At 58.5% G+C, this 26,840-nt stretch overlaps 1 protein-coding gene across 6 annotated transcripts in view; it reads left to right on the forward strand.

The window, feature by feature from the left end:
- The window catches only part of ACOX3 (acyl-CoA oxidase 3, pristanoyl), a 45,505-nt gene extending 31,692 nt beyond the window's left edge, over nucleotides 1–13,813 (forward strand). For all 6 annotated transcript variants that reach the window (XM_073237988.1, XM_073237990.1, XM_073237987.1 and 3 more), the window contains 5 exons: nucleotides 2,575–2,690; nucleotides 7,557–7,731; nucleotides 8,733–8,800; nucleotides 10,677–10,763; nucleotides 13,220–13,813. In XM_073237988.1, the coding sequence (XP_073094089.1) occupies nucleotides 2,575–2,690; nucleotides 7,557–7,731; nucleotides 8,733–8,800; nucleotides 10,677–10,763; nucleotides 13,220–13,339 (566 nt within the window). In that variant the 3' untranslated portion in view covers nucleotides 13,340–13,813. The remainder of the gene's footprint in view (nucleotides 1–2,574; nucleotides 2,691–7,556; nucleotides 7,732–8,732; nucleotides 8,801–10,676; nucleotides 10,764–13,219) is intronic.
- Nucleotides 13,814–26,840: the final 13,027 nt, after the last annotated feature.

Genomic DNA, 26,840 nt, shown 5'->3' on the forward strand with positions numbered 1-26,840 from the left:
GGCCCATCACTGGCGAGGCGGGACAGGCTGCACTCAGCTCCAGCCACAGGATGAGGGGCAGTCGAGGGGTTCAGAGGGGGATGCAGTGGAGTCCCGAGGAGTCCCCTGTGCCCGTGGCACTTCGAAAGCGGTGACCCAGGGCGGGCATAGGACAAATGCCGTTAGCAGCCCCCGCCAGGAGCGTCCTGCCGAACCGTGCCAGAGTTTGGTCATAAGTGGTTCCTCACTTCCGGATGGATTCCGTGGCTTGCCCACACAACACCCTGCTCATTGTCACCTGCATGCGCTTTCCTGTGTTTGCTACGGACTCTTCTCCCTCCCGTGTGAACATGTAGAAGCAACGTGATGTACTTTTTTATAAAAAATTAAGAGCTAAACCTGGAGTTTCTAAAACAATAAGGGTTCAAACAACACCTGCTTCGAGCTTGCTTTCCATGAAGCACAGAGCAGACCCCGGATCTGTCATCGCTGTCAGGCACCGTGGGTTACATCTGCTGTGGAAATCACCTGGACATTCAGGAAGCTTCCGCAGCAGCGTGCCCACCACAGAGGGACGCCTTTAAGGGCTGAGTTTGGGACGAGCTTCGACAGATGGTGAGGGACAGTGGGCTGCGGGTGAGGCGTCACTGGGCACGGGGGCCTCTGGCTCCGGTGAGGATTCAGCACCGGCCATTTCTGGCCTCAGCAGCTTCCTTGGGCTTTGTGCTATGTAAATACGTCATGGAAAATGCCAGTCTCCTGACACCCCCTTTCACCGCTTGTGACGGCCCACCCCCTGGCAGCTAGTGAGGGAGCAGCAGTCTCCGGGCCTCCAGAACAGGCCTTGGTCAGAACGGGCCCTGTCCGCGTCTGCTCTGGTTCCGCGCTGGCTGCAGGGACACCCTGAAGGACGGCGTCTGGGCTCTGGATGCCCGCGGGCTCCACGTGTCGGTCCCGGGCACAGCTTGGTGCAGAGTACAGCAGGAGCTGCTCTCCTCGGGCCTGGGCCGACGTCCAAAGTTGAGGCGTGGGCAGGACTGCCTCCCTCTGAAGACCTGGGGGACCCTTCCTGCCTGCTCGGCCTCGAGGGCCCAGCACTCTGGACTGTGGCCGCCTCACTCCCATCCCTGCACCACCCTCACTGGCCTCCCCGCCTCTCATATGGGCACTTGTGTTGGACGTAGGGCCCACCCACTCCAAGATCTCATCTTGACGCCCTTAGCTGGTTATATCCGCACAGACCTTCTTCCCAAGAAAGGGCACATACACAGGTTCCGGGGCAGGACATGAACATGTCTGTTGGGGACCCCATCCAAGCCACCACACCTGCGGGCGCTGGGAAGGGTGCCTCACCCCAGGGCCCCCTCCATCTGCCTTGCTGGGCTCCCCGAGAATGGCTGTGCAGATTACGTGTCCAAGGAGCCCGCGTTCCCTCAGCTCTCCCTCTTGGCAGCTGTGCAAGCTGGGGTGGCTGCTTGCCATCTCCAAGCCTTCCTCTCCTCAGCCCTGGTAACTATTTTACTCTTTAATGGAGCTGTCAGTTGTGCTGTGAGGATTGACTCAGAATCGCTGTGAGACAGCCAGGCCTGCAGCAGGATCCCAGCAAAGGCTGTGACCGGAAGCCCCAGACCCAGCGTGGCCATATCCCTCTTGTCCTGGGAGCTCTGAGCCAAGAGCAGCTGCCAGGCAGAAGGGACCCCTGCGTTCTGCACACCCCAGTGCCAGACCTCTGTGCCCAGGTGGGGGTGAAAGCGTGGACTCAGCCACACGGCCAGGTCATAACACCTCTTGCTCACCAGCTGCATGCTCTGGGCACCCCCTTGTGCCCCACATCCTCAGCAGCACAGCTGGGCAGGGTGTTTGAGGAACTGCGAAATTCTTGGAGCATGGCTGGTCCACAGGAGGTGCCGCGGACGTGTCAGTCCCAGCTGAGATGTGACAAGAACAACAGGGTGTGGGCAGGCGCCCGGGGCAGGGTGAGGCCGGGGGGCTGCGCCCGTGGGCCCTTCCTGTGGTCCGCCCACTCCAGCGGGCTGTGGCACTTTCCCCTCTGTGGCTGCCCCTCCTCCTCCCCTTGGGGCTGCAGGGAGGTAGGTAGGGGCATGTGGGGTGAGGCCTCAGGGAGCCCGTGTGCACTCCTGACTCAGCGGCCTGCCAGCAGCAGGGAGGTCGAGGGTTGGGCCAGCCCAGTGGACAGGTGCCCCTTCCTCTCGTCATTTGTCTGCCGTCTGCCCTAAAGTCGTCCTGCTGTCCATGCAAATACGGGTGACGCTGAGGGCACGTGCCCCCGTTTCATGCACACTAGCACGTGAGCACCAGCTTGAATGTGCAGCCATTGCCAGTGGGGTGTTTGCCCCTGCCTCGGGGTCACGAGAAGAGTGTGGGACTCCTGAGGCCTTGCAGCAGAGCCAGGAAACGTCCTGTCCCTGGTTAGCCCCTCCCCCTGCCCCAGTTTCTTGTCTGTGAACTGGACTCACACACGTGTCATGAAGGTTTCTGTGTACACAAGGTGCCTGCATACCGTGTATGTAGGTGAACACAGGACACATGTCAGCCGCTCTACCGTCACTGTCTCTTGTGTTTCCTGTTTTGAAGTCCCCCTGGCGGCCTACGAGTGGTTGGTTTGTTACCTGCTCCGAGAGAGTCACCAGAAGTTGGATCAAGAGAAAAGGTCAGGAAAGAATGACTTTGACGCAAAAAACAACTGCCAGGTAAGTGCTTGTGTCCGCCCCTGCCTTGTCATTCCTGGCCCCCAATCCCTGTGTCAGCCAGACGTCCTAGTGGTGGCAGGCCCCAGCCTTCCAGCCCTGTGACCTCAGGCCGTCGCCTGGCCTCTTTGCGCCGTGGTTTGCCATTGGATGGTGGCAGCTCCCAAGCCAGGCTGTGGAAGAGTGTGGGCCTCCTGGCAGCCAGAGCCACAGGAGTGGAGTTGGGACATCAGGTTGTAGGAGCCTTGGACATGCGGTGTGACTGGGACACCAGCCCGGGTGCCCCGGCTGGCACAGTGACGGCTCGATGGCTTGTGGCGGTCATGCTCGTGTTCTGCACCAGGTTCTGCTCGTCTGCTGCCCTCTGCAAGGAGCCGTGGTGGGGGTGGGCCCAGCTCACCCCTAAGCCGGGAGGGGTGGCTTCACCCACAGGCACACACAGCTGGAAGCGAAGCTGCCAGGGCCTCTGGGGACCTGCTGGTCACACCTGCCCAGGGGTGGAGATGAGATGAGATGGGTCTTGATTGGAGAGGGTCCTGCCAAGGGCAAGTAGACCAGGATCCGTCCCACAGCCTCAGAGATGGCCAGCATCACTGAGCTCCATTCAGCCCCACAGGGACCGGCCACAGCCTCAGAGAGGACCCTTCAGAAGGGGCCAGGCCACAGTAGGCTTGGCATTTGGAAACTGAGGGTGAGTGTTAATTCATCCCACATCACTGCTTTCTCTGCTGTCAGATGGTCTCTCCAGAACTGGGAATAGAGATCCTCCCAGGTTATAAGTCATGACCCAAAGAGATGGAGGGCACAGAGGAGCCCGTTCCCACTGCAGCTGAGTCCGGGGAGCCGCCCAGAATGTCTCTGTAAGCTCGGCACTCTCTCTTAGCACCCACGCCCGCTGGCCGGGGCCTGGGACCTGGCACATGCTCTCTGACAGCGGAACCCTGTGGGTGGCTCAGCTGTTTGAGACGTAATTTGCCTTTAGATGTTCGTTGAACTTCAGGACAGCATTTCAGTGGTTCATGTGGCAAAGTAGGGTGGGGTGCCAGCCGGCCCAGGACTCCCTGGGGAGGGCACTAGAGCTGACCAGCACACAAGCTGAGAGGCAACCACAAAGAGCAGCTGTGACCACGGACAGCAAGGGGGCCCTGAGGCCTGGAGGAGAAGGTAATGACCCAAGAGGGGTCTGCGTTTCGCGCACCTGGTCTGGGTCACAGATCATTTTGAGAGCAAGCGCTGGGTCATTTCTGACAGCCGAGAGCTGCCCGAGGCCCGAGCTGGGCGTTCAAGGGTCCCAGGGAGGCCGTACCCCTCCCCTGTGGTCACCCCAGCAGCAAGAGCATGTGAAGAAAACTTGAGAGAGTATCTACATGACCTTGAGGTGGGACGAGCCTGCTAAGACAGGAGACTCGGAAGCTGTGAAAAGGAAACATGCCTCTGACTGCATAAACGTTCCCTATTTCTGAGTAGTGGGAGATGCCACAGACAGAAGGCAGAGCGCAGACCACAGGCCGGGGAGCACGTGGGACTCGGAGCTCACAGAGCATCCGCGGTGGGGAAAGACATCCCGCCATCGAGGGTGGCCTGCCCGGAAACCAGGGCCAGGGGCACGCAGGTTGGCAGACAGCATCCGGAGGCCAGCAGCCATTCCCTTCGCTGTCACTGGCTGTGAACAGCTGTGTCCCTTTGGGGCAGTTTCTGGCTGTGTTGGTTGAAATACAAAATTGCTTACCCCTGACTGAGCTGGGGAAGTTTATTAGCCTTTACCTGTGGGTTCCTGCCAACAGCTGCCATTTACTGGCTACTGGCTACAAGCCAGGCACACACAGGTTCTTAAAAAAAAAAAAAGGTGTATTTGCTGCATCTTTTGGTTAACACCCTCACATGTTCCAAGTGAGAAGATACAAAAGGGGGTGGTGGCGTCCCCTCCCCTGGGACCAGCCTGCCACAGGTTCCTCGGGACTCCATCAGGGCTGCGTCCAGTGGCAGATGAGAATGTTTCTCCCCCAGCCACACACGAGGCTCCTTGCAACCGTCACACACCAGGCCATCTCTGATGCGTAAGGAAACTGAGGCCAAGAGAGGTGCCCCAGGTCACCTGGCCCAGCTGTGCAGGCCTCCACTGAGCCCAAGTCTGTGGACCCCAGACCTGGCCCTTCCCTGAGCTGTGCGCCTGACCCCTAAACTTGGACACTTCAGAGTTCGTTTTGCCTGAAGTCCCCATTACTTGCAATCAGAGCACTCTGGACATCAGCATCTGCATCCAGATTAGTTTGTCACGCCTTCCCTGGGTTACTGCGGGTGGGGGCTCGAGAGGAGAGCCTGGCCCGGGGCACCCAGGTATGGTGGGGAGGGCTGGCAGTGGGCCGTCCCCCCAGCGTCAGGTGTGCGTCTCTTCAAGCGGTACGGCTCTCGAGCAGCAGTGACCCTCAGCTGCGCTCGGCCCCAGAAGTACCCGGGCAGGCTCCTCAGGGTCTGCCAAGGCTGCTCGGAGCTGAGCCGCAGAGCTGCGGCCCGCACCCTGTGCCGCCTACAGGAGCAGCCCCGTGCCTGTCTGCACACCCACTGGAGCACTTCTCGATTACAGGCCTGCCCATGTGTGAGCTGTGGAGAAGCTTTGCCGTGGGAGCAGGGACCTGCTCGAGGAATTTATTCCTCCCCATGGCCCAGAGTGGACACACCTGTAGGACACGTCAGTCACGGCACCTGCCCTCACCCATAACTGCCATGGTCAGTCTGCTGACAGCAGGGACAGGCCTTCGAGGGAACTCAGGGGGGTGTCGTTTGTCAAGGGAGTGAGGATGCAGAAACTAAAGCCAGGTTCCCACCCCAGCACTGTGGACATTTGGGCCACCTCACTCTGGGGGTGCCCGTCGCATGCATTGTGTGGCACCCAGCAGCACCCCACCTCTCCCCTCTCAGATGCCCATAGCACTCCGAGTGTGGCGGCCAGATGCCTCTGACAGTGCCGGTGCTCCCATGGGGCAGTGCCAACTCGCCCCCATGGAGAACCCCTGAAGCCAGGCACCGCAGGCCTCCGGGGGCCTGGTGCTGGGAGGCCGTGGAAGCAGAGCTGCCCGCCCCCTGTGGCTCCTAGAGTCTGGGGGCCACGGCGCCTTTTCAGTTTTCCTCATGGCAGTGCCAGGACATTGGTACTAATGCCATCCCTTGTCCAGACCAAGAAGCTCAGGCCTGGTGTGTGGGCCGAGCACCCATGCTCATACCCTTGTAAAAGCCTAGTGGACTTGGAAGCCGGCTCTCCCAAGGCCGGGTCATTATCTGCCGCGTTGTGATTCAAGCTCAGCGGGCCTCAGGATGGCAGCAAGCTCGCACAGGGCTGCCTTTCCAGGCGTGCTGCTGGCCTCTGCTGTAGGACCTGGTCCAGGGGCGCTGCTGGGCCAGCCTGGCCTGGGGGATTCAGGAGGTTCCCAGGAGGGGAGGAGCCGGCAGCGCATGAGCACCTTGGGGCTGGGGCACGTTCACCTGTATGATGGGCTCCAGCGAAGTAGTTGAGTGGTTAAGGGTGGGCGCTGGGGCCAGACCCCTGGGTTCAGGCGTTTCCAGCCCTTGCCAGCTGACCGTATTGCAGCCCCAGGGTCAAGGCGAGGTCAAGGCGATGTGCTGGGAGCATTTAGCTTGGTCCTTGTCACCCTCCTGCATCGTCAGCTGCGGCAGGTCCTCCCTGTGAGCACCCTGTGTCCCCCAGCACACTGGGACACCAGAGCAGAAGGGGGCACAGAAGCTCTGCAGGTCCAGGCTGGCCCTTGTGTGGAGGGCAGCGGGAAACAGGGCACATGTCCTCTTGGCACACAGCAGCCCAGCCAGGTCAGGATGGGCCAGACTGGCAGGAGGCGGGAGAAAGCATCCTCCCCGGGATTTTCTCCTGGGGCTCTTTGTGTCAGGGCACCGGGAGGGCCTTGAAGGTCAGAGCAGGTCCCGGGGGCGGAGTCCCCTCCATCGCCAACACGCCCCACCACCCCGGCGCGCCCTCCTCACCTGCGCTGCTGAGTGCTGGCTGGCACTGGGGGCTGACACTGGGGGCAGAGCCATGCCAAGCGCTTGGCAAGGGCCTTGTGTCAGCTTTCCCCATCTTCCCCGTTCATCACCGCGAAGGATTATTTTTTTAATTTCAAAAGTAACACATGCTCATTATAACAAATCAGGCAGTGCATGTACTGTTTTTCTAATTTAAAAAATCTGGTAAAATGATAAATTGGAGATGGGGAAGAAAAGCTAGTAAATGAAGCTAATGATTATCAGGTGTTTTCAGCATTGGTTAAGAAAAGAAGAAATTGGGACCAGAAGCTCTGTGGTGAGCCCCTGCCTTCACAATCACAGCTGGCACCAGAATCACTGTGCAGATGAAGCTCAGCTGGGGGTGCCCCCACCCCGGCCTCCAGTCAGCGGGTCCCTGCTCCTGGATGTGAGACGGGAGCAGAAAACTGCTGCTTCAGGAACCCGAGGAGAGGAGGGGGCCGTGCCCTGGGGCCCACTGGGGCCGGGTCACGGGCGCAGCCCACTAGCGCCTTCTCGGCGGCCCTAGGGGCAAAAGTCACTGGGTCTTGTGTCCTTGGGGAGCCCACTGCAGGGCCAGGCCGGCACAGGGCAAGCACCGTTGTCCATGACCCCCACCCAGGTGGGACCGAGCAGGGGGCTGTCACCTGTTTCCCGAGGGCTCCGAGCGCGGCCTGCCAGAGCGGCCGCAGCCCCGGCTTGTTTCCGTGCCGCCTTCCGGTCCCGTTCCCACAGTGATGCTCCACGCTGCGTATCTGTCCGCTGCCTCCCCCGGTCTTAGTGCCCTCCTGCAACTGGTGCTGTGGCTGGGCCCAGCTGCCCGCTGGCGATCACGGCCTGTCTGTGGTCTGTTTCCAGGTGTATTACTGCCGCTCCTTGGCCCTGGCATTCCTGGAGCTCACCGTGGTGCGGAGGTTCCATGCGTACACACACCAGCCCAGCGTGCCGCCCTCGCTGCGGGCCGTGCTGGGGCGGCTCAGTGCCCTCTACGCCCTGTGGTCCCTGAGCCAGCACACGGCGCTGCTCTACCGAGGTGAGCCCCTGTGGCGGGCGCCCTCTGCTTGTCCCGGAGCCTTGGCCTGTCCAGGGAGGGCCCACTGCTGCGTGGATTTCCTGGCGGAAGGGCCCAGATCCGAACTGGAAAACAGCTTCAGACGTGCAGCTCCCTTCAGGCCCCTTGCAGGCCATGCCCAGCTGGGTTCAGAGAGCACTTCCGGTGGTACACTGAGCAGGAGCTGGTCAGAGAGAGCTAAAGCCCACAGCGCCGGGCTCCACAGAGCATGGATACTCACCGGCCCAGGCTCCTGGGAGGGGGCCTTCAGGAAAGCCCTGTCTGGGGACCCAGGAGGGCTTCCTGGAGGAGGTGATGCCTGGGCTAACTCCTGGAAGATGGGTAGAAATGGGATTTTCTCAGTATTGTCCCCCTAAGAAGCCCTTCCGGACACTTTCTGGATTGTCCCGTAACACATTAATGCTACAGCTGACCTGCACATCTGTTCACATCCTGGGCTTTCCTCTGGGCCTTAGGAAGAGTGAGGGGTTTTGCCCTACCCCTGGCCAGGAACCCAGGTCTTCCCCCTGTGGGCTGGTGCTGCCCCATGGAGGCAGAGAGAGCACAGGGTCAACAAAGGGAAGGGTGGGCTTGGCTGCAGAGGGAGTGGCAGGCAGGGCAGGGTGCAGGGCAGGAGACCCTGAGACAGGACAAGTCCGAGCAGCCAGTTTTCTTCAGCAAAAATCAAAGCAGCAGGTTCTGTGTCTGCAGGTCTGTGGTGCACAGGCCAGGTCCCTGGGCGTGCTGGACACCACGGCAACACCCGCGGCAGGGCGGCCGCCACCCGGCCTGGTACAAGTGCAGTGGCAGGGAGGGGCCCCGGAACAGCCCTGTGAGGGAGGCACTGCTGGGCTCAGCGGCAGGATTTTGTCACAGGAGAGGGGCTCCACGGGCTCCCGCAGGACTAGTTCAGAAGCCGTGTCAGGACGATTAGCGTTTCTGGGTGGTACTGGACCCCAGTGTAACCGGTGGTGTGTTTACAGGTGGCTACTTTTCTGGCGAGCAAGCAGGTAAAATGATAGAGAACGCCATCTTGGACCTGTGCTCCCAGGTGAGTGGTAGTCACCTTTATATTATCACGGTGTCCACGCATTGACGTAGCCACTCTGCATTCATTCACACACGCCTTTGCTTCTCACATGTTTCTGTGCATGCAGTGTTTCACGAGAACAGGGAAATGACGAGATCATTCTGGGACGAGAGTAGCTTTTGGGGAATGCCATAGAATCCGTACACGGATACGCCTTATCTCTTGCATTTCAAGGTACACCACCTCCAACTTAAGGTCACAGTATTTGACTTGTGTATTGTATGCATTTACTTTTGTCACCCAGAAACCTCAATGGCCTGGGCCTACTTCGTGGCCTGGTAGCTGTGCCCAGCCGAACTTTCTACAGGCACAGTCATGGTCTGGAGCTGCCACATGGGGCTGTAGGCAGTGGATTGAGGATGTTCAATTTTCTTTCATTTTAGCTGATTTATATTTAACAAATCATGTGTGTTAGTGCTGCCTGCCTGGCCGAGCAGCCGCAATTGCTGGTGCTGTTCCTGGGATGGTAGGAAGTGAGGCAAAGCTCTGCCAGCCTTTGATCCAGCATCTCAATGACGGTGACACGCCACTGCGCTCTCCTCGGCAGGGCTCCGAGTAGATGTCGTCAGGCAGTGGCTTTGGGGCGGGTTCACACTGCGCCCTGGGTCCACTTCATAAGCAGCATGCCTCTCTCTCTGTGGGATCTGGGTAAGGCTGCGTCTGTAATCACTGCACATATATCGACCACACTTACTTTTCTTTAAGTAGAACCAGTGGCAGGAAGGGAGTTTCCTTCAGGTGTTCCATGGTGGTGAATTGTTTATAAATGCTATGGTTGTTTCCCTTGCCTCCCTGGGCACTGCGCGGCTGCGGCTGAGGCCCGCAGTCATGTCCCAAGAACAGCCCACACCTTGTCTCCACCCCCTGGCAGATCGGGTCCTTTCACCAGGGAGGGCTGGTCAGCTGGGTGGAGGGGCATCCACTCTTAGTCCTGGACAGAGCCAGCAGTCCCAGTGGTGTCTGGCCCCGTGTACCATCTGTGGGTGCGTCCAGGCTGCCTCAGCTCAGGCCAGCAGCGGGGCAGAGACCCCTGGCCTGAAAAGCCAGGCTGTCCTATCTGACCTTCATAAAGGCTTGCCGACCCCTGGTCTAGACAAGAGGCCTTGCCCCGCTGATGCTTCCCCTCTGGGGCAGCTGGGCCTGCAGGGGCTCCCAGCCTGCAGTGAGAAGTTACGCGTGGCTGTGGGGCAAGTGCTCACCTCCCCCCGTGGTCGTAATGTCGGCTCTGTGCCAGCTGGCTGCCCTCAGCCTGTGTCACTGAAGTTACTGCATTCTGGTGCTTTCTCCAGCACAGCCGTGGTGTCTAACAATTACTTTAAGGAAAAATTGTTTTTGCATTTCAAGAAATTCTTGGGAGTCTGCTCATATAAATTCCACTTGTCATACCAAAGAACGAGTTGAATGATTAAAAGAGAGAGTAATAAAACTGAACGAAAGAGCGCTCGCATGACTTTTCCAGGTGCCCATAAATGCCTTTTCTGTGACTTTTCCTGGGCATATTTCCTATGTTGGAACAGCCACTGCCCAGATAAGTCAGGGGTCAGAGACAGACCTGAGGACAGTTGCCAGTTAGTGAGCTGCTGAATCGCCACTTTTACGAGCAGTCCCTACCTGTTGAAACAAATAACACATTGGAAGTCTTGAGTGAATAGCAATATGGTGAAAATATACAGCACTCACTGAGGGAATCTGTCATCCAGGCCAGTGAAAAGACAATGCATTAGTAACCCAGCCGCCAGCAGGCCAGGGTTACTAAACAAACACCCGGGGCTTTGTTACTTGGTCTCCGTGGAGATCTCGGGGCCTTGCCAAGTGTTAGGACTGTGTTTCCCAACAGCTGAAAGACGATGCGGTGGCCCTGGTGGACGTGATCGCCCCTCCCGACTTTGTGCTGGACTCACCGATCGGCAGAGCCGACGGCCAGGTCAGAGCAGCCTCCCCCTCCCCTCCAGCCGTGGGAGCAAGTGCGTCGGGGGCAAGCTGGCCACTCGGGGTGCTGACAGCTGTTGCTGCAGAGCTGGAGATGACGGCGGGCCAGGCAGTCCTGGTGCCTTCCGGGAGGTCCTCACGTGGGCAGAGTGCAGGGAGTGGCTGGGAGAAGCCGGGTGGTCTCGGGCGAGTCAGCATTCCCCAGCCTGCCGCCCCCTAGAGCTGGGCAGACTCAGTGCCCTGTAGGCGGCGTGCTGAGGTGAGGCCCGTGCGCCATGCCGCCTTGGGATCCCTCTGTCAGCCAGGCTGCTCCCCCACTGCACATGCTCCCCGGTCGCTCTTGACCTGCTGTGCTCCAGAACGATTCCAAAGAGCAGAGCTTGTCGGGCAGCTCCCGACTGGGCCCCCCACCAGCACCCCTGTACCTGGGACCACACCGGTCCCCTTCCTGTGCCCCCAGCCTGCCTGGCCTGACCCCTTTGCCCGGCTCTCCGCTGCCATTTCACACCAGGCCCACCTGCTCTCTGGGCTCCAGCCTCACTGCCCTCCTCTCTGCTAGTCCATCATGCTGGGCACATCCCCACCGCAGGGCCTTTGCAGTGCCCTTCCCGCCACCAGGGCCCTTCCGTTCACCTGGGTCTAAGCAGAATGTGGCCCTCGAGAGGTTTTCTCTGGCCTCTGGCTGCAGGGCCCCCCAGGCTTGTGCCCCCACCTCTTCTGCTATGTGGCCCCTGTAGCATTTGCTCCTGAGCCCACATGTATCCCCACATGCTGGGCAACGCTCACAGGTCTGCTCAGGGCCTCCCAGCTCTGCGCTGTACCCCCTACAGGTTGTTCTTACCAGGGGGACGTGACGTTTCAGAGTGTTGTAGTCACATGCCTGATGTCTCATGGCTGTGAGCAGTGGGGCAGGCTTCAACCCCACCCGACCCCTGCCTCCTAAGGCCACTTTCTTTCTGCTGAGACACCTGCCTCCAACTCAGGCTTTGCTTCAATGGAGACTGAACATAAGGGGATAGGAGCTGTCCACCTGTCCTCAAGGAACACTGGCATCCAGCCTTTGTGAGGGCATAACAGACTGATGGGAGGGGCAGGTGCCCCAACCTCTGAGGGCCCAGGCCACACTGGGTTGGGGTGGGTGCAGCAGGGTGGCGATGGTCATATCTGTGGAGGGTCTAATGTCTTCTGGCTGCAGGGCTGGGTACCTGCCATCCTTCCACAACCACTTTGCCAGGGAGAAACCCAGTGTCCCGAGAGGCCGGGTGGGTTACCCAGGGTTACCCAGCCAGGACACATCCAAACCAGGACTTGGGACAGAAAACAGAGTGAACCTTGGTCACATGGTGTGGCCAGGGCCCCCGTGGGAGCATGGAGGAGAATGTGCCCATGAGGCCTCACCCGACAGGATGGTTTCTGCAGTTCCATTTCTGCCAGTTTTAGGAGTGATGTTTTAGCCAGGTGCCACTAGGTGAGAAATTCATTTTAAATGAAAAAACACAGCTGCAGAAGATTATTGAAGACACTCACCGAATGGAGCATAATACTCCAGATTGTGAAATGTAACCTCAAATTTATGGCCTGTGGAGGGAAAAGCCTGAATCTGTGTCTTTGGGAGCCAGGGCAGCAGGGTGTCGGGGAGCAGCTGAGTGCAGTTAGCAGGCGCAGCAAAAGTGGCTGCTCTAAAGAACATCTGTGGCCATGAGACAGGATGCAAAATAGGCACCACCACCCCCCGCATGGACCAGGGCCTCGCAGGTGGGTGGGTGTGGCACAGTTCAGAGCTGCAGGCAGGGCACTGTGTCTGTGGCCGGTGAAGAACCAGCCACCAGCTACCCAGGGTGCCCACTGCCTTGCTCTGAGATGACAACCGCTCTCCCGGTTTCCCGGCCAGGTGCCTGAGCTGAAAGCAGTTCAGGTTTGAAAGCCCTGGAGGGGAGGACTAGGTGGCCCAGGAGGCTCAATCTGGGGGGCAGGCAGAGGGGGTGGTGAGCCAGGCCTGGTGGCCCGGGGACCACACAGCAGGGCCCACCAGCCCAGCACGCTGTCGTCCTGCTGCCCGGCTGCACCTGCGCCATGCCAGCTGGCAGCCCCACAGTGTGAGAGGACAGACTGCAGAACAAGTGGTGACGCACGCTCGCAGAGTCCCCCGATGGCCGCCCTGATTAGGAGACAGTGTCCGCCTTCCGCAAGGATTCCCAAAGAAAAGGGTGCACACAATGTTTTCGTCATAAGTGTTCTTTACAGTTCTTCATAGTTGCGTTTTGCCAATTATTTTCTGCTGAAAAGAACAGTTTTATCTAAATTTAAAGTTATCTAAAAATTTTTATAAAAAGCAACAGGAGAGAATTTCCTATATTTTTAACAGAAGCTCCTGAGAGGAGTTGCGTTTCCCTCTCAGCCGCTAAGGAATCTTTGCTCTAGGGCCTGTGTGTGTGCGTGTGTTTCCTGCAGCTCTACAGAAACCTCTGGAGCGGCGTCCTGCAGCAGAGCCAGGTGCTGGAGAGGGCCTCGTGGTGGGCGGAGGTCTCCACCAACAAGTCCGTCGTGGACAGTCGGAAATCCAAGCTGTAGCTGCGCCAGCACAGGTCCAGCCAATCTAACTGAGCAAATCAAGCTAATGAAGACATTGACCTCAAATTCTAGTTGCAGGAAATACGATTCCTTCCACTTTCTGAACGTGCATCCCCGCGCTTACCTGCTGGTTGTCCCGCTGCACCCGAGCTGTCTGGTCCCTCCTGGGCTGGGCTCACCTGAGTCGCACCAGGAGGAATAACACCTGAAGCACTGGACTGGTTTGGAAAAAGCCTCTACGATCGCATCTTCTTGGTGGACTGTCGATTTTTGATCACTGGAACTTTACACATTGTATTTTCACATACTAAATATAATGCCAACTGTTCATAATCAGGGATTTTCTGGTCAGATATTCTGCGTTTATCTGAGGTGGTTAACAAAGTGCGCTTCACTAAGCTGAATGATGCCAACCTGATTCTTTACTAACCTCAGTTTGACTTTATCACATAATTAAATTATATTATAATCTTATTAGTTTGCACTGTTGATCACCTAAATGACATAGTTTGAGTTTTGAGGAAAAGAACAAGAGTTTTATTACTTTGCTGTGTGGAACTAGAAGTTTCCTTCAAGGAGATGTTTCCAAAGGAAAACAATGCACAGTAACTGGAACGTCTAGTCAGTTTTAAGCGCGACCTCGCAGCCTCCTCACGGCTGTGCCTCACTTGGTTCCTTGGCCAGTGCGGTGCCCGCTCTCGTCGGCCCCAGCGAGGGTTTGCTCTGCACACTCTTCTGCACTGTGAGTGTGCGTGTCCGCAGCGTGGCTGGGTCTGTGGAGGCCAGACTGAGGGGGGTTCACGGACATCTCCATCCTGTCCCTCGCCTGCCCGAGGTCGGGATGGTGGGCTGGCCGGTGGGTTCTCATCCTAAGCCCGTCTCCGCTTCCCCCGGGCCCCTGATGAATCCAGGCCCTTGTCATTAGCAGCGCCAGAGCCCTCCTGACCTCCTGCCCTGGAGGCCCATAGGCACGCACAGGGCAGAGTGGTGCTGAGCAAAGGAGGATCGGCTCTTCTCCAAACAGCCTAGAGGACCCTGCACGCATGAAGGGCGTGGGCAAGAATCTGTATTTAAAGACTGAATTGCAGGCTCCAGAAGTCATGTGGGCCGTTACTTCTCCAGCCTCGGCTCATGCCTGCAGGGAGGGCGCACACCACCCCACTGGGGCCAGGAGGTCGGCGTGGGTAGCTTAACCGCGTGCTGGAACTTTCTCTTCATCACCTCACTGGCTCCTCAGACAGCAGCGAGCTGTGTTGGGTTATCATGTTCCCTTTATAGATAAGGAAACTGACCCTGAGAGGCTAGGCCACGGCCACGGCAGACAGCCAGGAGGCGGCTCCTGCACGGACGCCCTGACGTTCTCGGGCCCCGGCAGGTCGTTGCCAGGATCAGTATCATAGTTTAACTGCGGAGCAGTCCCACCTGAATTTAAGCCCTTCGTGTTTTTAAGGATATTGTGGGCATTATACTCGTGTCTGATCTCGGAATGGGGGCAACAGGAGATGCCACAGACCCTCAGCGATTTAGATGGGCCGATTCTGAGCTCAAACCCAAATAGATTGGAGCCTACTGATACCAGGAGGGGTTGTTCCTCAACCAAGAGCCCCTCAGGGGCCCCCAAGGCCGAACAAGGCCCGACCACCCCGACCTGGGGGCCCAGCCCCAGAGTGCGCGTGGGGCCAGGGGCCTGCCAGCTGGGGTCACGCCAGTTCCTACCAATGTCCCCTTGTAGGATCAGGGTGTCGTGGATGGCGCTGCTCTACCCGGCCTGCAGGGCTCACTGCTCCTGCCGCCGGTGTCTGCGGTGCCCTCTGCCATTTCCCTCCTCTTCCCGTCGCCTCTGGAGAAGCCCCCAGGCCCTTAGTTCTGGGTTCTTGTGTTTTGTCTCTTTTATCCACCTTGCTTTATCATGAAGGCTTGGGTCTGAAACCACCTGTGCTAAGAAAAAGGTCAAGGAAGTTGTCTGGGGTCACGAGCATGCTGCGTCTGGGAGGGTAACTCACCTGGGCCCTGGCGTCGGGCAGGCCAGGCGCTTCGACTCGGGAACCCTTTGCCAAGCATGGCTACAGCTGTCACTGCACTGCCTCCCTGTCCATACCCACTGGCAATGTCCTCGTTCCCAAAGTGCAGAGCTGGCACCCGCTGCGGACGGAGCGTGTTAGCAAGCTGGGTGCGGAGGCCATCCGTGCGCGGCAGGGGACTGCGGGGCTGCCTCAGTCCCCGCCCTCGCCGCCTGTCACTGCCTTAATCTGTGGTGGGGCCCCTGCCCGCAGTCCACAGCTCCTGAGGGCAGGGCTCTGCCTGACGGCAGGGGTGGAGTAGGGTGAGGTACAGACGTGGCACGCAAGGTCCTTTACAAAATAAAACATTTGGAAACACTGCAGTAAAAACTTGAATAATTGGCATAATCTCATTGCTTTGTACCACTTTTTCTAATTATAAACCAGAACGTGGATGCAACACAGACAAGTTCAAAGAAGAAAATGTCACTTATAACCCCTCAGAAATGATTGCTAGTTGCGTGTCATTTACTTTGAGGCCACAGGGCCCAGGACCTGGTTGGCTGTAACCCTGGGGTTGTGTGGGTTTTCCCCCCCGGCCCCACGGCCAGGCGTCCACAGTGACGTGCGGCTCCGGGCACCCTCCCCTCGCCTGGGGAGCCCCCTGGATCACCTCATCCCCCTGTGGGTGACGCTCTAGCTCTCCCCGCTCCAAACGCCTTCCTCCTCTGGGTATTCGTGTGCATGTGGATTTTCTAACAGAAGAGGGTCATGCTTTTGCTGGACTTTTTTTTCCACTTCAAGGCATGCTGCAGGCATTCCCCCCTCAAGCTGCGGGACTGGACAAGGTCAGCAGACCCCCTGAGGCCCATCGGGGTTTAGGGGTTCTGGCCTAAGCGCTCCTTGGCCGTCATTCGTGCACATGCACCTCTGGGCACCGGGTGGTTCCTGGGAAAGGCCTTGCTGAGGCTGTGTGTTTGCTGGTGGCCTTGTGGTAAGGCCTGAGTGGGGGTGGGAGAGCCGGCGTGGACGAGGGTCAGAGGAGAGCGGGGAGGCAGGGCCGCACTGCCTGGGCGGATCCGAGGGCACCACTGAGGAAATGGGCCCAATGGAGCGTCCACCTGCTTCCCGCCCGAAGCCCAGCACAGGCCAGCATCACAGAAGGGAGCACTGGGCTGGCACGGAGACGACGTGCCCCCTAGCAGGCTGCCCCCAGAGGGCCGCAGCGTGCATTCTCTCGAGGAGCTAAGGCTCTTGGTCCTGCGCCCTCACAGACAGTGGCTCTGGGGTTCCCCCTGATGCCCGTCTGACGGGTAAAGTGAACGGGCATCTCCAGGGCAGGCTGGCTTTTCTCCGCTGCCTACTGCGGCTAAGCATGTCTGCCTGAATATTGATGGCCTATTTCTGTTGTGCTCCTGTGGTCATTGCTGTCTTATTCTTTGTCTAATGGATGACTTTTAAAAATATTTTTTGATTTTTAAAATTTTGTACATATCAAGAATAATAAACCTTTGACAGATTCATTTTAAATTGTTTTTCCTCATCTATCTTTTACCTTTTAATTGTATTTTTTCTTTTAATTTAATGTGAAGTTTAAAATTAGGTACAGATATGTAGATATACGTGCTAAGTATAGATACATGTGTATTTCTTTCTGTCTATCTATCTATCTATCTATCTATCTATCTATCTATCTATCTATCTATCTATCATCTATCTATCCGCCTATCTGTGTGTCTGTCTCTGTCTATCTATCTATCTATCTATCTATCTATCTATCTATCTATCTATCTATCTATCTATCATCTCTCTGCCAAAAAATTAGGAATCATTCATGCCTCTGCCTTTGTGGTCACATGGAAAGTCCTCTCTCCCAAGAAGGTCATTTCTATGTTCATCGATTTTAACTTGAGTATGTTAAGTAATTGACTGGCAACTGTTTCAAGCTGTGGTGTGAGGTTGGGATCTAAATGGCTAGCACATCGAGTAGCGCGCTGGCCTGAAGCACCCCCGTGTCAGGTGCCAGGATTATCTGCATTCCCGGTGCCGCCCAGCGGGCCCCCAGTTTGCTTTTACAGTCGGCTCTGGGGCCACTTGCTGTCACAAACTTACACCGGGGACTTTTCTTGGGCTTTGGGCTTTCATCCCAAATCCAGGGGGTTAGTGAGACTCTTTGAGAACCCAGGGTTCATGCCGGCTTCTAGGCAGGTTCTTCTGCCCTGTTCCCATTTGACACAAGGACCGATACGGTGAAGGGAGAGTAGGAACCAGCTCGTCAGGGTGGTTTCTCCCTGTACACTTGCTTGTGGGATGGAGGCTTGCTCACTCTCAGGTGCTCAGTCCTCGCCGTCCGCACTGCGCTGGGCGGGAATGTGCTCAGCCTTGCGTTGGGTTCACATGCCCCATCCAGCTGAGCAAGGGGCCCCCCTGTGCGGAACTGTTTTCTTTGCAGGAGAAGACTCACTCTTCATCTTACAAAGGCTGCACGGTTGGGACATGAAAACAAAACCCGAGAGCGTCTCCTGGTCATGTGCTGGGTGCTAGTTGGCTTGCAAAATTCCTGACCTCTCTTGAAATTCTTCATCTTGGCTCCAGAGCATGGCTTATAAAAACAAAATCAGTTTTCAGGAACATTTTCATATGTCACCATCCTTAAATGTCTCTTCTGGCAGCCTGGAGGGCTTGGTGGCAGCTTTTAAAGAGCCTTTGGAGTTAGGCCAGGTTCACGTCTCATGTGGTCACTAGCTGTGAGGCCCTGGGAACGTCTCTTGGCCTTCCCAAAGGTGTCTCCTCCTTTACAAGTCATGGCACCCACCTCCTGAGCCTGTAGGGGCTGACTGAGGTGGTATATCACGCAGCCCCAGACTTGTGCAAGGGCCACTGGCCTGAACCCTTGCAGCTGGGCCCAGGAATTGGCACTTTTTATAGCACTGTGGTTAGCCCTGATGGGGACAGTCTTAAGGACCACCACCTCTATTATGGACCTGAGTTCTGGTGGCAATGGGGTGATCAGTGGCCCTGGGGCTGAGGGTGGGGCATCCCAGGAAGCTTACAAAGATGCCGAGACAGAATGACCATGGCTGGTCCCACCACCTGCCTGCATGAGCCCAGGGCCCGGCTCTTGGCCTCCAGCCCTCCCACCTCAAAAGAGGGTCTTTTCCAGGGACCAGGATGGCCATGGGAGGACCCTCAAGGTCCAGTCCTTGGGGAGCCCTGGTCACATGGTCTTTGTCCCCATGTGAGTACCCCTCAACACCCAGCCACCGAGGGCCAGGGCCCTGAGGATACTACACTCGGTTCCCCCTGGGTTCCCAGCCCCAGGATAGCTGCTGGGTGCTGCATGGAGCCCGCCCCCTCGGGGTCCTCCTGCGGTGCTTCCCACCCCCTGCCAGTGGCCTCTGGATGGACATGGACTTGGTGTTGGTGGGAAACTCAATTCCCACTTGGCATCATAGCCACACGGCCCGTCCGTTTCCCTGTCCAGCCGTCACCCTGCCAGAAGGAACTGTGGGTCATGCCTCCTTCACTGAGGCACAGCCCTGACCCCTGGATGGTGCTGACTTCCCACAGGGCTGGAAGCTCGTTGAGGTAGGGACCAGGTCTGAATCTTGGTGTCTCCAGCTCCCACCACGAGGCCATACACAGGAACGCTTGGCAAGCACTGGGGAGAGGATGGCGTGTGGGAAGATGAGTGAACTAATGAGGTGAATGAGTGAAGCGGTGGTCTGGGTGGGCCTGGAGGCTGTAGAGGGAAGGAGGGCCATTTTGGCCCCATTCACAGCTATGAGCGCCTCATTCCCATCAGGCTGGGCTGCTCTCCCCTCCCCCTCCCCGTCCCAGGAGCTGCACCCCTGGTTGGCCCTGTTTTGTGGCAGCCGCCAGGGGCTGGGCAGGCTCTGCCCTGGGTGGGGCTGCCACCCTCTGTCCCCTATGACCTGGGATGGGTGCCCCTGTGCTGTGCCTCTTGGGTTAGTTTTTCATCCCGAGATTGCTTTAAGCTGTCTCCTCCCTTGTGCTCCAAGCCAGCACAAGCTGTGCCCGGCTGCGGGGAGTGGGGCCAGTGGGGCCGTGGGGACTAGGGCTGACGCTCTGCAGGCCCGCTGCCAGGTGCACTGGGTCAGGGAGTGCGGGGAGCGGGGAGGGGGGCGGCCTGTTCCCCTGCACCCGCTGGCTTCTCTCCCTGCTGGCTGTCCCTGCTTCTGCTGTGACTTCTGCTTTCCTCAAAGCCCTCTGTGTGGCGAGCGCTAGAATGACATCCCTGGGGGGCTGGGGGAGCTGCTTGGAGGGTGGGCCCTGGGAGATCTGACTGTGGCTGCCCTCTTGCACCTCTCAGCTGTGCCCCTGCCCCCAGGGCCTGCCCCATGCCTCCCCGCTGCTGGGCTCCCCTCCCATGCCTCGGTCCCCCTGGGTGGGCACTGGCACATGGCTTAGGCCAGCTACCTGACCCCTTGGCCCACAGGAGATGCTGGCCATGGTAGGAAAGCTGCTCCCACCCCTGAGCTCCTCCTCCTGGCTGCTGCTTCTGGAAGATTCCGGGGCAGCACTGCAGGCGTCCCCAGGGCAGGGTCTCCAGCACTGAGGAAGGCCGCAGCGCTCTCCCCTGGACCCCCAGTGCCCGCCACAGCATCCTCCCCAGCTGCTCTCTTCTCAAAGTGGGTTAGGCAGGGTGGCCGGAGAAGTCAGCTCCCGTGGTCCTCACACTGGCCGCCAGGCCCCCGGGGGCCACTCGGCTATCTCACTGGGCTGTAAGTGGGAGCACAGTGTCTCTGTCGGCATCCGGCTCTTCTCTCCCACGTGGCACCTGAGGGAACGCCCGTGGGTGTGGGTGACTAGGGGCCATCTCTTCTCATGCTGCGTGGCTTTGCGTTGTGTGACTGTCACTCGGTCTATCGTGCCTCTGTGGCGCTGTGTCCATGCTGCAGCTGCACCAGCAGAGCTGCCCGGACACGCCGTCCAGGTCCTCGGGCGGGTAACCCCTGGGCACCTATGTGCTGGGCGCACCCAGGGCCAGCCTCGGCAGGGTAGCATCTGCGGGTAGCGCCCCACCCGGCAGTCCCCAGAGCGGCCGCCCCAGTCCCTCTCCCCAAAAACCCACGCTCGGCCCCCCCCATCTCTCCACTTCCTGTCCCTCCCCTACATCTGGCCCCACTGCACATCAGGAGACCTCAGCCCTCTGTTGTGCCAGGGACCCTGGGTGACCTGCCCCTCTGCACCGCAGTTTCCCCGTCTAATGAATGAGCGACCTTGAATTCAAGCTCTGTTGTGAGGCTTCTGGCTGAGGTCGTCTCTCTCAGTTAAGGATTCTTTAAAATCATGAAAGCAGTGGAAGCACATTAAATAAGCTTCTAAAATCAAGGAAGAGAATCACCCAGAGCCTCACCGGCTCCCCCCGAGACCCCGACTGCCTCACTGTGGGGTGTCTCCTTCCAGACCTTTTGCTGGAGTGAGTTTTCTGGGCACAGTCACACCTCCAGGGCTCCTGTGATTCTCCCTCTTGTCCCTCCCAATAGCAGTTCCAAGGCGCCACCGCGCGCTCACGCCCAGCTCTCTCACTGGCTGCAGTATATTCCACCGTGGCCTCAGCCACTTCCCTGTGGCTGCACGTGAAGGCCACTTTCTGAGTCCTGCTGTGACACAGCAGTGGTGACGAGCAGCCATGCACGTGTCATGTCCCCGTATCTTTGGCATTATTGAGGGTACACTCCCAGGAGCAGAATTTCTGGGTTGAGGTCCATGAACCTTTTTGTTGTTTAGTAGCAGGTAAAAGCTTGTCTTTCAAAGTCATCATCCCAGTGTATAAAGTCAACAGCAAAGCTGCGGCACACCGCTGTCCTTACCCCACATGCCAGGACCTGCTATTCCGGAGCACTGTCATTAGGTGGAAGGGCTCCTGCTGTGGTTCTCACTGGGTCTGGGCTGCCTGGCGAGCTGGGACAGCTCTCGGCGGGGGCAGCACCTCCAAGGAGCCTGGCAGAAAGGAGGTTGTATTCTCTGCTCCCTTGCAGTAACTGACCCTTGGACCCCATCCCACAGCCAGGACTAGAGGGAGGGCTGCCTGCCATGTATCTGGAGGCAGAGTGGACACGGAGAGCCCTGGGCAGCTGCCAGGAGCCCCGGGCTCTTGGCTCACCCAGACCAGGTAACTGTGATCAGGTCCTGAAGAATGCAGTTCATCCTTCCCCGCCTCCCTGCGTCCCCTCCCAGGAAAGAGCCCGGCCTTGGGATCGCAGCCCGGTCCTGCCCAGGGTCCCAGCGCTCCATCACCCCCTCCGCAGGCACCATTGTGCCCTCCCAGCCAGCATTCCGAACACCTGTGCCCCCCGTCGGGGCCTCCTGAACCAGCCTGCATGGACCTCCTCCTGGTGCCCTTCCTACCCTGCCTGGCACCAGGCGCTACACTGCCCCTGCTGTCCAGCCACCCACACTGTTCACCTGGCGCTCTGCCAGCCTCAGCCCAGCCCGCCACCACTGTAGCCTGTTCTTGCCCTGCTTCACCTTATCAGAGGCAGGTGGGGGTCCGGGCCTCCTGCGCTGGGAGCCGGCCAGGCTGAGGGAGGTGGGGCTGCTGTCTGTACCTTGACCCCTCCTCAAGGCTGCTCTGATATCGGGGCCACCCCGGAGCCCCATCCACAGCTTCCAGGCTGGCACCTTTTCCCAGACCCGCTTCCTCTTGGCCCGTTCCTAGGCCAGACCCAGATACCTTGAGGGAAAAGAACTCGTGTGCTGGCATCAGAGCTCCCAGCCCTGCCCCGGGGCTCAGGCCTGGGATGCCAAGCCTCATTTCCTCATCTGTAAAATGGGACAGGGTCACCTACACAGCAGGGCTCCTGCAAGGATTCAAGGAGATGCCAGCCAGTGTAGGTTGCGTGATGAGGGCCATCACTGCTGCTGTCACTGTCACCACCATACGGGGCTCACGGAGGATGGCACAGTATTGGGGTATGGCATACGGAGGACAGGCCCAGCAGACACTCAGGGTGCCCCCAGGTGGGACAGCTGTGGTGAGTCACAGGCCGCAGGACAGGCTGGCCCAGGGAGACACGTTTAGTGAGCTGGTCTGAGACTCTACCTGCAGGCTGAGATCTTGTAGAAAGATGAAGGTGGGGAGTCGCGCTGCCCTGACTCTGGGGCCTGAAGCGGCAGGGCTGTCTCCCTGCTTCTGACCCCCGGGGGGTGTGGGCATCTCTGCAGCCAGCCCTGCAGGAGGGGATTGTTCTGGGGCCTGGCCCTGGGTCTGCAAGCCCGGTTGTGGTATCCGAAGTTTCTCCATGAAATCCCTGTGCTCTGGGCCTTGCAGCTGTTTCTCCTTAAAAAGAAAAACACAAACTAAAACCCAAACAGCATTCCAGTGGCACTCTCACCAGGCTGCCTTCGGGAACGTGGACAACACGGACAGCTGTGCTGGAGAGCTTTGCCTTCCAAGCGCCCTGGCCTCCTGGCTCGGGGTCACCGAGTGAGGGCCAACCACTGTCCACCCATGGTCCACCAGCCCCTCAGAGGACGGAGGGGCTGCTGGGGCCTCCTGCTCAGAGCCTTCTCATGGGCTGTTCCCTCTGTCCACAGCACTGTTCTGTGTCCTCCCAGCAGCTCCTCTCCTGGGGGCTGTTCCCAGACCAACCCTCCCTCCCCACCTCCCAGCCTCTCTGCAGCCCAGGCAGCCTTGAACTTTGTGGACGGGCTGTCCTGGGAATGTGGACTGGGCCATGGCTCTGTGGTTCTCAGAGCCCCGTTCGTATTTGACAGGTGCCCAGTTAATTGTTGCTGGATGAGTGCTTAGTGATCTGGGTGCCTGCTGGGTCCTGGGGTGCAACAGATGCTTCCAGGCCCCTGCCCTCTGTAGAGGCTCTTTACATCTGCGTCCCTATTAGCAAGGGTGAGACACCCTTACTGAGCCATGGAAATGTGAGTCATCACACCCCACCATCTCTGTGTGCAGCTGGGCAGACCCAGCAGAGCCACACCTCCTCCAGGGAGCCCCCCTGAGCCCCTAGGTCAGCTCTTCTACTCCGTGCCTCCCCCCATCAGAGCACCCCTCGGGCTGGCCACCCTGCCCTGTCTGTTCCCTCTCTGACAGCCATTCTCAGATAGCTGCACAGCGGGCAGAGAGGGCTGGCTGCTCCCATGGGGGCTGGTGGGGGCAGGAGGGTTGAGGTAGCGACCGAGTGCCCGTGGTGCCAGAGGGTGGTGGGTGCTGTGGGAACATGAGGGAGGCCACACTGGCCCAGGGCAGCCAGGGCAGAGGCAGGGCCCCTCACTGTGGCCCGCAGGGGCACAGGTGAGAAGGTTCTAGCTCTTCTGCAGGCAGCATCCTCAGTTCTTGCTGGTGGATAGGGGGCGAAGGTGATGGTGCTCGGGCTGGGCAGGTGAGGGAGAAGGGAGCCCCCAGGACAGAGCCACAGGGGTGGATCTGATTGGAGGTGCGGGGAGGCCAGGCAGTTCCATGGGCCTTGTCCTGGGCCCGCCTGGCGTTGAGAAGCGGGGACCTGGGACGAGGGGCGGGGCGCTGAGCCTGGCCTCCCGGCAGGTCCAGGGCCATCCACTGGGGATCCTGTGCCCAGCCTGAGGACCCCTCCACATGGTGTGGGGACACTGCACCCCACCTTGTGAAGGAAGAAATGGCTGCAAGGGGGGTCCTCCCTATGGAGGGAGACCCCCAAGGAGGGGAGTCCCTGTGGGGGGGCCCCTGAGGAGGGGGTCCTGAGGATGTAACCCTGTCGAGGGGCATCCCTGAGGAGGGGCTCCTGAGGAGGGGGTGCTCTGTAGGGGGAGGGCGGCTGGGAGCAGCGTTCTGGGTCTACAGAGGTCTGGCATCCTTCCTGTGAGCTGAGCCTTGGGAGGCAGCCCCCAGGGCCGAATCATATGGGCACTCCCAAGCCGGCCCTCCCCTCCCACGTCCCTGCCTTTGACACAGGGGCGCTCGGGGCCAGGTCAGATTTGGCGATTAGCAAACTGAGCCCTTTGTGTTTAGAGGGGGAAGGCAAAGCGTTCACAGCTGCTGTGGGAGCTGCAGAATCTGCCGGTAATCTGGGGAGCTCTGACCCAAAGCCCGAAGGACATATGTGGCCCCTGGCACGATTCTGTGTCCCTCTCCCCAGTGAGGGGCTGTTTGTTCGCATGCTGGGGCAGAGCTATTTTTCTCAGAATACAAATGAGTCTTGGCCAGCACTCCTGTGTCCTTCAAATGGTGGAGGCAGAGGACCGAGGCCACCACAGCACATGGGCTGGCCAGCCTGGATCCATGGCTCTGCCCCCAAGGGTCTCCAGCCAGGATCGAAGGGGAGGCCCAACCAAGGAGCCGGAAGACGTCCCTGACTGGACCCCCGGCCCTGCACAGCCGCTCTGCTGTGTGACTTTCCCACGCACGCCAGGGCGTGCAGCCAAGTGTCTTCCTCCAGGCCGCGATGGGAGCAGGGGCCCCGCGGTCACCTGCTGTTCTCTGCAAGCTCCGCTGTCCACCGTGGGCCTCCTCCCTCCTGCCTCTCAGGCCAGGAAGGATCTCCATCCTAGCAAACTTCTCTCCAGCCACTGTCTGAGCTCCGTTATCATCCACCGCTCCCAGGAAAACATTTTCTTTCAGTGTCTTTTAAAATCGAAGTTGTATGTGGTTGTTACCTAAGGAGTTAAACGATCCCCAGCCCTTGTCCTAAAAGCCAGCTGTCCCCTTGCCCTCCGCACCACCCACCCACTCCAGTCACTCTTCCCCTGAGGCAACCACTTCCTTTTTGTCCTTAGTTCTGTTAGTATTTATGTCTGTATTCCGAAATGACCTTGTAGTGCCGCCCCGTGCTTTTCCAGCTCATCAGTAGCTACTGACTTCCCACAGGGAAGACAGGCAGGGGCTGTAGCTACTCCCCGCCCCCACCCACTGCCCCCCCCACTTCTTCCCGTCACCCGTGTCCCACGCACAGAGAGTGTGGTTTAAGTTAGAGCCATTGTGATTATAAAGGTGACTGACAGCAGAGTCAGGTCTTATACTGTGATTACTTTTCCCGCCTTACCTTTTTCCTCTTACAGTCATCAAACGCGTTGTTATTTTATCCGTTTTGGTCTCTTTACATGTGTTTATTCGCAGTTCAGTGCCCCACTCTCTCTGCCTCTTGTCTGAATCCCCGGACCTTCAGACATACCAGGTGTCCTGTGTCTTGCTCGGCCTGGATTTGCTCCGTCCTTCAGTGGGGTTCTCGCCCTGTCGGCTTTGTAATAAGAATGCAGGGGAAGTGAACGTGCTGTGATCTCAGCTGCCTGGAAATGCCCTCACGCCCGAGTGGTAGCCTGGCTGCCTGCCTCAGTCTGCCCGGGGCGCTATAACGGAATACCAGGCTGGGGGGGCTCAGAAGCAGCAGGAACTCACTGCTCACAGTCCTGGAGGCCGGGAACTCAGGGCCCAGGTGCCGGCAGAGCTGGTGGCCGGTGAGAGCCTGCCTCCCCATTCACGGTGCCCTCTTGCTGTTTCTCACAAGCTGAGAGCGACAAGGGGGCTTCCTGGGCACTGATCCCATTCACGGGGTTCCACCCTCATGCCCTCATCACCTCCCCAGGGCCCCACTTCCAAATACCATCACAGTGGGATTAGGGTTTCAGCATATGAATTTGGGGGGCACACAAATATCGTTTTTAGTGCTAAGTAGAATTCTGATTTGGAAATCACTTTCTTACAGAAAAAGGTGGGCAGAGGCCAATTTTACAGGAATTACGCCATCGATTTCAAGTTGACAGTATAGCCATTGTCAAGTCCAAAGCCATTCAATTCCTGATTCTTTATATGTGCCCTTTCCCTCTTGTATTACCTACTGAAAAATTTAAATCAAAAAAATTAATTTTTGAACAGCCTCATTTAGTCCTCCCTCCAGTGTCCTTCAGGTCGGAAAAAGCAAGTCGCGTATTTACATATGGTCCTGGAAATCAGACTGTAAGTTCTAGAATAATCTAAGGTGTGAACTGTGGCTTTGTTTTCCCCTCAAAACATTCAGCATGGAGCCACTGGCATAGTGACCAAGGAGAACGGGAAGTGCCCCGTGCCCATTACTGTCATGGATCTCAGCCCTGCTGGCCTGTTGGGGGGGGGGGTCCCTGCATGCAGTGGGCTGCAGCAGAGGGAGTGCCTGGCACTCTGGCCCTGCCCTGGAGGGCCTCCAGCCCACCTGCATGGCAGGGCCGCCCCCGAGCAGCCTCCCCTTGGGTCTCTGTGGCCCACTCAGCTTGCGGAATCTGACTGTGCCCATCTCTTGCAGCTCACGGTGGAGGGGGCACGTGAGAACTCAGAGGTGCTGAGCTCCCATGATGCTGTGGGTGACCCCCAGGGACAGCAGACCCTGTCCCCGCTCCCTGTCACCTTAGGGTTCAGCAGGATTGTCCTGCTACAAGCACAGGTTACAAGGGTAAGATCATGGGACAGCCTTCACAGCTGTGTAAACCAAGACTGAGGGATTGGGCCACTGGGCCTCAGTTTCCTTATCTGTAAAATGGGAAGAAAGGAGCTATTTTGACAGTGAAAGCAGTAG

This window comes from Manis javanica, chromosome 5 (genome assembly GCF_040802235.1).
Source record: "Manis javanica isolate MJ-LG chromosome 5, MJ_LKY, whole genome shotgun sequence".
Lineage (NCBI taxonomy): Eukaryota > Metazoa > Chordata > Mammalia > Pholidota > Manidae > Manis > Manis javanica.